Source organism: Colobus angolensis, unplaced genomic scaffold, assembly GCF_000951035.1.
Source record: "Colobus angolensis palliatus isolate OR3802 unplaced genomic scaffold, Cang.pa_1.0 Scaffold413, whole genome shotgun sequence".
NCBI lineage: Eukaryota > Metazoa > Chordata > Mammalia > Primates > Cercopithecidae > Colobus > Colobus angolensis.
Window position 1 is genome coordinate 1,617,711 of NW_012117522.1, and position 13,306 is coordinate 1,631,016.

The 13,306-nt window shown below is 38.9% G+C and overlaps 1 protein-coding gene across 8 annotated transcripts in view; it reads right to left on the minus strand.

Annotated features, from left to right (window-relative positions):
• Positions 1-543: 543 nt before the first annotated feature.
• Positions 544-13,306, minus strand: part of ZNF512 (zinc finger protein 512) — a 38,923-nt gene continuing 26,160 nt past the window's right edge. For all 8 annotated transcript variants that reach the window (XM_011956320.1, XM_011956317.1, XM_011956316.1 and 5 more), the window contains 4 exons: positions 8,399-8,500; positions 7,341-7,403; positions 6,078-6,176; positions 544-2,488 (listed from right to left, as the gene is read on the minus strand). In XM_011956320.1, the coding sequence (XP_011811710.1) occupies positions 2,183-2,488; positions 6,078-6,176; positions 7,341-7,403; positions 8,399-8,500 (570 nt within the window). In that variant the 3' untranslated portion in view covers positions 544-2,182. The remainder of the gene's footprint in view (positions 2,489-6,077; positions 6,177-7,340; positions 7,404-8,398; positions 8,501-13,306) is intronic.

The following is a 13,306-nucleotide window of genomic DNA, read 5'->3' on the forward strand; positions in this document are numbered from 1 at the left end:
AGGAGTTTCTCTGTGTATGCCCAGGAGATAAACTGTTAAGTCTTCGGGTACCTCTCTTCAACTTTGCTAGCTATTGCCAAATCACTTTTGAAGTGACTGTACCAATTTGCATTCCAAACCATGTATGAAAGTTCATAATACTGTCAAACTTAGTTTATGTTAGTCTAATGAATTTTTTTTAAAAAACTTTAAAACTCAATACTGTGATTAGAATAGTCTTACTGAGTCCTGCTGATCCCTGGTCTTGGTCAGGAAAAAGAAAAGGAATGCCTGCAAGGGGTCCCTGGATGAGACTGGGCAAGTTTCCTATTCGAATCCACTTTAATCTCAAACTACTCATTTTAACCAGCATAATTCAGGTTAAATTAAAGATATAATTTTAACCAGCATAATTCAGGTTAAAATTCAGGTTAACTAAAGAACTACTGAGACAACCGCATGTGGAATTTATTTCAAACTCACCCCCATCTCTAGCCATCTTCTTACCCCCATACAGTGTCAAGGAGTCATGCAGCAAGTCGGTGTCAAAGAACACTGGAAACATCTTTCTGAAAGTCATTTATTTCTTTTGTCATTGCCAAACATTCCCCAGGTCTTACTCACCAGAAATTAACATAGCTTCTTCACTTCTCCTCCCTGACAACCCTCATCTACTGAAAGGGCTTTAAGGGCACACTGCCAATGAAAATGCAGAGTGCACATACCATGTCCTTAACTTGTTTCAAAACTACCTATTCTGGCAGTAACCAATTCAGGTTTCGGTGCTCCCTTGTTTGAAAGTGGTCTTCACAAAAGCCCACATTTTAAAGCTATTTGGAGGAGCACAGAGAGTTAAAGTGGTAATAGCCTTTCAGAATTTGAAAAGGTAGTACTTATCTGTATCAGGGTTCATTTTTTATGTGGCGTATGCCACAAAATAGGCAAGAATATATAAGACCAATATTTACGCAAAACGGGGAAGAGAATCCAGAAACACGACAACAAAGCTGCTCTAACCAATGTTCCAGACAAAGCCACCCTCAAAGAGAAATAACCCATTAAACATTACCAGGTAGGCATGAGGTACAGAAAAAGAATTTTTCTTTCCAGCTCCAGATAAATATCTACATCTGGTGTCAACGTCTCAGGATATAAAGAGGATAGAACTCCATATATAAAAGAGGATAGGACGGTATTCTCAGAAAATTCAAAAAGACAGAGGTTGGCTAAGGGGATGGGTGAAAACAGTGGGGTGTAAACTAACAAGTGAGGTAAAGTCCAGGGAGAAGGAATGCGCACTTTGGTTTTCCCTCAGTGGCACTACCAGGAGCACTAGGAGACTGTCAAAACATCAGGGGCAATGTGATATTTCTCAATTCTTAAAACCAAAGAAGCAAAAATAAGCTTCAGAAGGCAAGTGATCATAGCTACGGATGAGGCCTCAGGCTCCAAGAAAGTTGGGGCAATATTTATTGCTGCTTCTACTTTCTCTTTCCTGTCATTTTAATGTTTGGGTCACGTTACTCCTAAGGCTGCTTTTCACGTCTGTGGGTCTAGTCACTGCTACTTGGTACAAAGCATTTCCCAGTATAAACAGCATAGGGTAGTTCTAGATTTTTCATCCTAAATGCATTTTCTTACTTTCAATCTTAAAATCATATTGAGAGGACAAACAACCTCCATAAAGTTTGTTTCCCAAGGAGACAGAATAAGCTTATTATATGAATGACAACAGTTCTAGCTTCTAGACTTGTTATATCACAAATACAAAATGACAAACCAGTTATGGTTTTAAAAAATTAATCTGGAATGGTTTCACAAGCTAGATGATGGAGGAACTACTAAATCAATGGAGCTTCCAAGAACATTCTATACCCCAGGAAGGAAAGGACAACCAAAGAGGTTTCTTAGTTTTGTACAGGGCAAGAGGAGCCTACAGTTGGCCTTGAGAGGGAGCTCTTTGGGCAAGATAAGAAAAAAACAAGAGGACTTGAGGAAGAATAGCAGGAAAACCTACTAAAAGGGGAGGGGGGAATCAAAGTGTAAAAAGGGAAGACAGTGAAATTTACACAGGAGGAAGGAGCTGAGAAAGTCACAGCCTTACACAAACAGCTGAAAGAATCTTCACTCAGTCCTCCCAGCACAGGTCCCCATGACAACAGCATCACATCTGCTTTCCTAGGAGCATTTTTACACTGACTGCCTATTTCCTTCCTCGTTTATGATTAGTCTTTGGGGGCTTTACTTTCTGGAACTGTGCTGGCACTGGCTCCTGCTCTGGTTCCTTACAGGAGGCTGACACTACCAGTTCCTCATTTCTCCTCTGATCCTTCCCTACTCTAAGACTCAGCTCTGTCTCGGGAAGCTCAATGCCAGGCTGCTGCCGCCTTCTTAGAGACCTTCTGCTCCTGTGCTGCTGCCTCCGCTTTTCTTCTTCTTGCTGCCGCTGCTTTATCTTCATCAGCTTTTCAAAGCTTTTGGTTGTTGTTGGGTTTACAACGAACCAGTCCTAGAGAGGCAAAATAGAAATGTCATCCAGTTGAAACTATAGTGAAGAACATAAAGGTGGAGGAAGAATGGAAAAAAGGCATGATTAGGGCAGAACACAGTAAGAAGGAAACAGATATGGAACCATACCTCAGGATTCTATATTTTAAGATGGAGAAATCCAATACAGAGCAGCTATCATAAGCACATATTTTGTAAGGCATAATTCTAGGGACTTTAATAAATGATCTATAAAGTCTGTTTACTTAGCATCATCCCACTCTTATATCTCCTGAGTATAAATCTCATCGTGAGATGTAACACACTGAGCCATAGGAGATTTTTATTCCATGATGCCATCGTAACTAAGAGTATGAATTTTGCAGCCAAGACCTCCTGGGTGCAAATCCCAGCTCTGTTTCTAGATACGTGACCATGGGCAAATTACTTAACATTTTCGAGGCTCACTTTAAAAAATTAAGGGGTAGGGGACATGAAATCCAATTATAAAGTATTTCTGCCAAAAACCAAAGAACTTCAATCTTATCAAGTGATCTGTTCAATCTTCTAAATCTACCAATTCATAGGAAAAGTCAGGATAGGGAGTTGAGCCCAATCTCTCTGCCCCACTGCAAGACTCCACTGCAGTGGTCCCTGTACGTCAAAAACAAACAATAACAACAACAAAAAGCAAAAGAGGAAATAGCCAGGATAGAGGAATACTACCATAGAGTGCAATCAGCAAAATTCCAGAATGTGGGTACATGTATGTGACAAGTGATCCGGTTTCTTCAATAAATGGCAAATGTGTAAAAATGAAGAGGAAGCTTTTAGTCTTGTACCATGTAATGAGACAGCCACTAGCCACGTGTGGTAAGTGATGTGTTTAAATGTAAGTAAAACAAATTAAGATATGCTTTCATGTAAAATATACACCAAATTTCAAAGACTTGGTATGAAAAAAATGTAAAGTATCTCAATAATTTATTGATTTACATGTTAAAAATAACTTTAGATATATTGGGCTTAATAAATTATTAACATTAGTTTCATCTTTTTAAAATACTTTTTTAATGTGGCTACTAGAAAATTTTAAATTATATACATGGCTCACAGTACATTTTTTTTGGATAGTACTGCTCTAGGTTAAAACAAACAAATGCAATATTTGGACTTTGTTTTAGATCCTAATTTGAATAAATCAACTCTGAAAAAACATTATAAGATAATCAGGGAAATTTAAATAACAACTGGATATATGATAATATTAAAATTCTTAACTTTTTTAGGTATAATGATGTTTGGTGTCATATGTTTTCAAAAGTCCTTATCTCTTACAGATACATATTGAAAGAAGCACTTACAGGTGAAATTATATGTGGAATTTGCTTTAAAGTAAGCCTTTAAGGGAGGAGAAAAGTGAGGTTATAAATGACACAAGATTGGCCATACACTGATGATTGCTGAGGATGGCTGACAGCACACTGGGTTCATTATGCTACTTTCTCTACTTTCATGTGTTTGAAATTTTCTGTTAAAAAAAAAAAAAAGTAGTGTAAGAAAATGTGATGGAGGGAGGAAGAAACAGGGTAAAGATGTTTTTACCACCCACAAAATTCATAAATAGAGGCATAAATCAATAAACGAATGCCTGGGAGCATGCCCCAAACCAAATGAAATTTGTTGGTTCCAACTCCGTTGGTTTTAACTTTTTAGGAAGAAAAGGACAAACCAGTTAACTATATAAAGGCCAGATTTTGTCAGGAGATAATTACCTTTTTTTTTTGAACAGAGTCTTGCTCTGTCGCCCAGGCTGGAGTGCAGTGGCGCAATCTCGGCTCACTGCAACCTCCGTCTCCTGGGCTCAAGCAAATCTTCTGCCTCAGCCTCCCAAGTAGCTGGGATTACAGGTGCCCGCCACCATGCCAGCTAACTTTTTAGTAGAGATGGGGTTTCACCATGATGGCCAGGCTGGTCTCAAACTCCTGACCTCAGGTGATCTGCCTGCCTCGGCCTCCCAAAGTGCTGGGATTACATGCGTCAACCACAGTGCCCCGCTGATATTTACCTTTTAAATACTCCCTGAAGCAAAAAAAGATATGCTATTATGACTAAAAAGATATGACTGCCTTCAGAAGACATCTCAGATTTTGATTAGGGATTCTGAAAGCTTATGCCAGTAAAGCAACAGAAACCAAATTTTATGGAAGTAATTAAAACTCACATTGTTAAGTACTATCAAATTTGAGGGCAGAGAATAAATAAAGGCGTTCCCTTTATTTTTCCACATCAGGCAGCAATAGTTTCTGCAGTAAGATATTCCAAGAGAATGCACACTGTATTCCTAAGCTGTTGTAGTAGGAGTACATAATTATAAACAATTTCTCTGTTCACTTGTATTACTTAAAAAACCTTCCCCAAGAGAAAATCCTTGACCTTCTGAACTCCAAAGCATTTTAATATACAATTTTTAAATTTTTTTATTTTGAAAAATTACAAACCTTCAGAAAAGTTGTAACAGTTCAATGAACAATCAAATTTACCATTGTTAATCTCTTTCCTTCCTCTCTTCCTTCTTCCCTCCTTCTTTCTTTTGTTGAACGATGTGCAAGTTACTTGCAGACATCATAATACTTCATCCCTAAACACTTCCGCATATATCTGCCTAAGGGCATTCTCCTGCATGACTACAACTATCACCTTTGGGAATGTTAACACTGACACAATACTATTATTTAATATAGCCAGCATTCAAATTTCCCCAACTGTCTCAATAATGTCCTTTATAGTTGTTTCATCCAGTATTTTAAACAGCATTAAAAATGGGTTGCTGGAAGACATCAGAATGCTAGAAGGCATGAATGTATAGAGATCACTGTGAAACAAGAATTTCGAACATGTAAATTCAACCTGGTTCCCAAATGTTTAACTTAATTGGATTTAAAGGAATTAGAAGAGTTCAGGCTCGGCACGGTGGCTCACACCTGTAATGCTAGCACTTTGGGAGGCCGAGGCAAGTGGATCACCTGAGATCAGGAGTTGAAGACCAGCCTGGCCAACATGGCAAAACCCCATCTCTACTGAAAATACAAAAATTTAGCCAGGTGTGGTGGCAGATGCCTGTAATCCCAACTACTCAGGGAGTATTGCTTGAACTCGAGAGCTGGAGGTTGCAATGAGCCCTCCAGATTGGGCAACAGAGCAAGACTCTGTCTAAAAAAAAAAAAGAAGAGTTCAAGGATGCTTACAGTCACAGTGATTTTTTTTTTTTTTTTTTGAGGCAGGATCTCTGTTGCCTAGGCTGGAGGGCAGTGGTGCAATCAGCTCACTGCAGCTTCAAACTCTTGGGTTCAGGTGATCCTCCTGCCTTGGCCTCCCAAAGTGCTGAGATCAGAGGCATGAGCCACCCTACCCACCCGTCAGAGTGTCTTCAAATACTTTCACAGAAAAATACAATTATATATCTAAGTTTAGAGAATATTTTAACTCTAATGTCTCTGGTAACCACTTTAGAGTTACTTTCCTTGAGATCCTTAATCCGTAACAACAGGGACAAAGCCTACCTCTCTTGTGGCTTACATATCAGATCCACAGGATTACAAAAACCTCACCTCAGCATGGACAGAGTTGATGTGATACTTGACACCACTCTCTGACACAAATTCTTTCTGACATAGAAGACATTTGTATTTTCCAGCCACAAAGTTTCCCTATTTCCAAGAGAGAAACAAAAAGAATTATTGGTAAATTCAGAAACATATACCTGGGTTATGTGTAGGGACTGTTAGAGATGAAAAGAGGGAATTCTATTTCAGCAAAGGTTAAGAAGGAAAAAGATCAAATATAGTAATAGATTTAGGAAAACCAGCTTGGATGGATGATTACCAACATAAATCCATCCTAGTGCAATTCTGTTCCCATCACCCACCCTACTTCAACACAACCTGAAAGTCTCCTACTTTTTCTCAGGTAACATGCCACATCTTTCTAGCTTCCTATGTTGCTTTAACTTCACTTCCAGGTTGTCTTGGTTCCTCCTCCAAAATGATCAAATGCCCAAAATTCACCAGAGGCACCAATGTACAATTCTTCCCACTATGATCCACTGTTGCAAAAAGTGCCTTCAAAATCCAGAATTAGAAGAGTACCATCCATAATACCTAGTTTAAGGACTCAGAAACTAGGATCAAGATGACAAACTCCTAAGCATTCCTAGACAGATCTGGTTTAGATGCCTACAACTCCCTTGTTGCCTTGAACTGAGACTTCTCTCCCCTCCTGAAGCTTCAGGTTTCCATGGTGCTCATTTTGTGTGAGGAGATTGGAAAATGGCAGCAATTCCCATGGCTGGTAGATTGTAGGACACCTGGGTCAACATGGAAAAGATTCAGTGAGGTGAATCGCTGTTAGCCTGACACCCTATCCCACCTCCCATCCCCAGAGGCCAGTATGGTTCAGATGGGTATAGAGGATCCTTTACCAATCCAGATAAGCACATATAAGGTGATTCTATAAAGTTTCAGGCCCACCCAAACAGGGCAGGCCCAGCGTAGGAGATGCTCAAATGCAAGGAGCTGAATCTCTTAGAATTCAGGGATAGGAACTCAGGGTAGGAACTCAGAACAAATATATTTTTCTCCGAATTCCTTTAACTTGATAATGACTTGTGACTATGGTGATCTTTTCTAAGCCTTGGACACGCCCTGGCATCCCACCCAATACCAAACTAATAATCTTTGAGACATGAAAAACTAAAGCAGCCTCTGAAGATAATGGTAAACAGGACAACTAGCTGTTCACCTAAACTGAATTCTCTTCCATGTCAGACTATTTTAGAGGACATGTTAAGATATTAAGTTTAAAAAATTACAAACCAATGTACAAGAGCCCAGGTGAGCTTTAAGGCCAGACACACTACTGTAGACAGCCTCACAGCCCTGAAAAAGAGAAGAAATAGTGTGAAGACTATGCCAAATAGCTCCCTTCTCTGAACAATCTAGCCATTTACGCTGACCAACTCCACATTTGAAGGAAGAAAACCAATAATCTGTGCCACAAACCAAACGAAAAAAGAATATACATGCAAGCCACAAAAGCAAGAAGAAAAGCCAAGGAAAGGTAAAAAGAAAAGAAACAGAAGGTGAACAAGTTTTTTAGGAAAGATTAAGCCATTTCCTTCCCTTGGTACTTTCTCTGACACTTAAGAGAAACATGGAAAATTATATAGTTAGTTTTTTTTTAAATCTGCTTTATTTAGTGCAAATGTGTTCCCTCTTCTTTTGTATTTACTCCTCTGCAAAGTACTGAATCTACTATAGCTGTGATGGTTTAAAGATGGCTCTCTCCCTCATCTTGACTCTAGAAAACAAAAATATTTTTAGAATCGTAAAAATAAAGATGGCTGCAAATTATCTTCCACTCTTGCCATCAAGAAGTAGAGTCTAGTTACCCTTCCTGTGAATCTGGGTTAGTCCCATGATTCCTTTGATCAATAAAATACCATGGAAGTGATGCTGGCAAATTCTGAAGCTAGATTTTAAGAGATGTGCAGCCCTGCTTTCATGTTCTCAAAATATTCTCTGAAAAGTCAGTCACTGTGTACCCTGCTGGTAGCCCAACCACTCTGCTAGAGAAAGAGGCCATATGGACAGCCAAGCTCCCAGATAAATGCAGCTGCACAGAAACCATCTTAAACATTCCAGTCTCACTGAGTTTCCAGCTGAACGCACTCTCATGAGTGATTCCAGCTGATGCTACATATCGCAGGAGAACTGCCCTGCTGAGCCTTTACAGAATTACTGCTCTACAGAATTGTGAACAAATAAAATAACTGTTTTAAGCCACTGAGGCTCAGGTGTTTTGTCATGAAGGAATAAATAACAAAAGCATGCTTGATAAATATTTACTGAACAAATGAATGAGAAAGAACCACCTGGTTAGGACACTGAATACGATGATATTTCTTGATATCTGTCTTCCATTTATGTAGTACTTCCTGGCTGAAGGTAGGTAGCCCTGGGCGAGTATATTTTAACTACAAGACAAGACAACCAGAAACATTAGATAAATCCAACTCCCAACCAAAATATCCCAAAAGTTTCACACCCAACTCTTTAGGTTATATAATTCTGAAATCTATACTTTTGTATACAAAAAACCTGTAAGATATAAGACCCTGTAAAGTACCTGAAACTGGTAAGTATAATGGTCTATTGTTTGTCTTAGAAAAGTTTGATTTTTAACAGAGGACAAGAGACTCAGATATATTTCACCTACAGTTTAAAAAGAAAAAAAAGCTACAGAGTACTACATAGAATTAAAATATGTGTTAAAAGAAGAACGATTCATAGGTTCTAATGATTAGGAAAGAAAAAAATAAATTTAAAAAATGTTAAAAGAGAGAGAGGGATACAAATTCACATTCATATACTCATCGTAAATGTAGATGAATAAAAGGTTAGAAGTGTATAAATCAAAATATTAACAGTGGTTTTCTCTGTTAGAATTTTTTTTTTTTTTTTTGAGACAGAGTCTCACTCTGTCACCCAGGCTGGAGTGCAATGGCACGATCTCGGCTCACTGCAAGCTCCGCCTCCTGGGTTCACGCCATTCTCCTGCCTCAGCCTCCCGAGTAGCTGCAACTACATCTCTGGTGGAATTTTGAATCATTTTAATATTTTTTCCTACCTATCTGCATTTCTAATTTTTCTTCAATTGTAACATGCTAATTTTGGTATTTTTAAAATTCTAAAACAAAAAATTAAGGTTCAAGATGAAACAGGGATGTGAGAGAAATCAGGGAACACAATACATAATATTTGCTTATATTTCAAAAGTAGAATTATTTCTAGCACTTTTTTTTTACAGGCTTTGACTTGAGTTGATCTCTCCTTACAACTACAACTAGAGTTTCCAGAGAGGAGAGAGCAACCTGCACAGACAATTCTTGCGAAGTCCATGGGTAAATAGTTGTATTTCTGGTGAGTAAACAATCTTCCTGCTTTGACAATGGAAGTGTCTGAAAAGAAGCTGATTCTCTGCGACAAAAAAAACATACCCAAAGCCCATAAAGGTAATGGAGGAAGTAAGGAAGGTAGCCCAAAGAACCTCTGGTAAATCTTTGAAAGAATAGAGTACACAGTACTTTCATAGAGTACAGAGGTGGCTTTATTTATAAGCATTTAGTCTCCTCTGAAGCTAGTGTAAATGGGCCTATCTAAAATCTTTTTTACAGCTCCATAGTACATAGTTCATATAAATAGTTATAAATGTATCATAAATATGATAGTAATAAACTATCATATTTATGTAAATGAAGTACTATCCAGCTATAAAAACAATGAGGATGATTTCTATAAACACATGTGGAGTAATTTCCAGGATAAACAGTTGACCCTTGAACAACATGGGTTTGAATTGTGCAGGTCCACTTATATGTGGATTTTTTCAACCAACCAAAGACCAAAAATACTGTATTTTCGGTACACAAAACCCATCTACATAGAAGACCACTTTTCATACACACAGGTTTGTCAGGGCTGACTGCAGAACTTAAGCATGCACAAATCTGGGTATTCACAGAGGTCCTGCAACCAATGTCCCACATATACTGAGGGACAACTGTATATATATATGTTTGTCTGTTTTATTTATTTTTTTTGAGATGGAGTCTCACTCTGTTGCCCAGGCTGGAGTCCAGTGTTGCTATCTTGGCTCACTGCAACCTTCACCTTCCAGGTTCAAGCGATTCTCCTGTCTGTCTTCCAAGTAGCTAGGACTACAAGTGTGTGCCACCATGCCCAGCTAATTTTTGTATTTTTAGTAGAGACAGAGTTTCACCATGTTGGCCAGGATGGTCTCAATCTCTTGACCTCGTGATCTGCCTGTCTCAGCCTCCCAAAGTGCTGGGATTACAGACATGAGCCACCATACCCGGCCACAACTATATTATTAAGTGAAACAAAGCAGAGTACCAAAAAAATTATCTGTAGTAAGAAAGAAGGGGATATAAGAAAATATACATGTATCTGATGATCCATCACATAAAAATACAGGAAGGATAAACTGAAAACGAATGAGTTTGGTTATCTTTGGAGGTAGATGGGAACACAGTAGAAAGAAAAGGGGAATGGGAATGGAATAGTTGGGATGAGGAGTAGTGACTCAGAACATATCTCCTTGAATATGTCTGATTTAGAACCATGGTGGTTTCATATACTCCCAAAATAAATGACTAGTTACATTAAATAGGATGTAGGGGAAACCCAAAACTTAATAAAAATAACACATAAATCTATTACAAATAAGTGACACAATGATGGGGACAGGAAAGAAAAAACCAACCTCGGTAACTTTGGAAAATACTATTTTCACTATATACTGTAAGGCACAAGATTAAAAGAAGTATATACAAATACAGAAAATTTGTTCTTTACAGGGGAATGAGTTGGTAATTCTAAAACTATTTTATGTACTACTAGAATTGAGCAAATAAGTAAATATACTGTGGATAATGAGAACCAGGTTTCTCACTGTTGGAGAAAGAAGTTACAAATAAGGAAAAAGGAAGACTAGAAGGAAACTTGTGGTGCTGGATTGGAAATGAAGGTCTCATGACTTTTAATACACATACAGATAGCCATAAAAATAAATATGGATGTGTATGTGTGCATGTATGACTATACATGCATTTATATCCTAACTCTATCTACCAAGAAGGCACAGAAACAATGACATTCCAGTAGAACAAGGACTAAAATGTTCACTTCTAAATATATTCTTTAATAAAAGGAACCAGGATTCCTTAGAGAAATGGTTGATTCCAGGGCTGGGGACGGAAAAATGGAAGATAAGCCTACGGCCTGTCTTATCATGTCATAAAGTAAAAAATGTTCTCGGCCGGGGGCGGTGGCTTAATCCCAGCACTTTGGGAGGCCGAGGCGAGTGGATCACGAGGTCAGGAGATCGAGATCATCCTGGCTAACACAGTGAAACTGCGTCTCTACTAAAAAAATACAAAAATCTAGCCGGGCGAGGTGGCGAACGCCTGTAGTCCCAGCTACTTGGGAGGCTGAGGCAGGAGAACGGCGTAAACCCGGGAGGCGGAGCTTGCAGTGAGCTGAGATCCGGCCACTGCACTCCAGCCTGGGCGACAGAGCGAGATTCCATCTCAAAAAAAAAAAAATGTTCTCAAAAAAAGATAGGGGATGTCAAAAAGACATAGGAGCCCACTTGAAAGAGCTCTCAACTGCCAAATCTGGGACACATTAAGCAGCAATATAAATAATAATAGCACTGGATTATAACCCATGGAATAAAATAAATATCATTGAGTCTTTACTTACACAAATAAATAGAGAAAAACAACAGATCTTTTCACAGTAGAGTTCTAATCAATAATTATAGAAAAAAAGATGGAAACTGAAAATCATTATGTAAACATCACAGGCGTAACTGTTGAGGGCGGCCAGGCGCAGTGGTTCATGCCTGTAATCCCAGCACTCTGGGAGGCCAAGGCGGGTGGATCACAAGGTCAGGAGCTCAAGATCATCCTGGCCAATATGGTGAAACCCTGTCTCTACTATAACTACAAACATTAGCTGGGCGTGGTGGTGCGCACCTGTAGTCCCAGCTACTCGGGAAGTTGAGGCAGAAGAATCGCTTGAACCCGGGAGGCGGAGGTTGCAATGGGCCGAGACCACGCCACCGCATTCCAGCCTGGGTGACAAAGTAAGACTCCGTCTCAAAAAAAAAAAAACCAAAAAAAAAAAAAAACTGTTACTGGCAAATATCGTCAATGGATACTAATCTAAGTAGGCAACAGTATAAGAAACAGGATATGTGCATATTCCATCTCCCCACAAAATATTCACTAATTACAAATGGGAAGATTGCAGTTTTGCCATTGAGATACTTAGAAAACACACCATAAGCAACTGATCAAAGTTATCATCATCAGTAAGAGACAAATAAACATCATATACCTTTTGATATGATACATGGAGAACGGCCAACACTGCTTCAGTGGTATTCTTGCCAAACACATATAGAACTCTCAACCTAATCTCGAGAAAATATCCTGCAAATCCATATTGGGGAACATTCTACAAAATAACCAGCCAGTTCTCTTCAACAGCATCAAAGACATAAAAGACAAAGCCAGGGAAACTATAACAGATTGGAAGAGACTAAGGAGACACAGAAATGAAATAAAATGTGGTATCCTGATAATATCCTAAGGTATGGTTATGTAAGGCATTAGGAGAAGCTAGGTGAAGAGCATTTGGAAACTCTGCTAACTAGTCTAAAATTATTTCAAAGTTAGAACTTTTTTAAAAAGAATATACATTGCTTATATATACATCAAGAAACAGTGGAAAGATGCACAAGAAGCTGATAAGAATGGTTAACCATGGGGACAGGACAGAACAAGGACACAGTGGGAGTGGGCTAATTCAATGTTTAGCATCATTTTGAGTTTTTTAACCATTTGAAGAATATGTCATCTACTCAAAAGATAAAATTTTTATATTTAAGAAAGAATAACGCCTTTTACCTATACGCTGTCAAAAATACAAACCAGGCCATGCACAGTGGCTCACGCCTATAATCCTAGTGCTTCAGGAGGCCGAGGCAGGCAGATTGCCTGAGCTCAGGAGTTTGACACCAGTCTGGGCAACATGGCAAAACCCATCTCTACAAAAATTAGCTGGGCGTGGTTGTGCATGCCCGTAATCCCAGCTACTTGGGAGGCTGAGGCACGAGAATCGCTTGAACCTGGGAGGCGGAGGATGCAGTAAGCCGAGATCACACCATTGCACTCCAGCCTGGGTGACAGAGC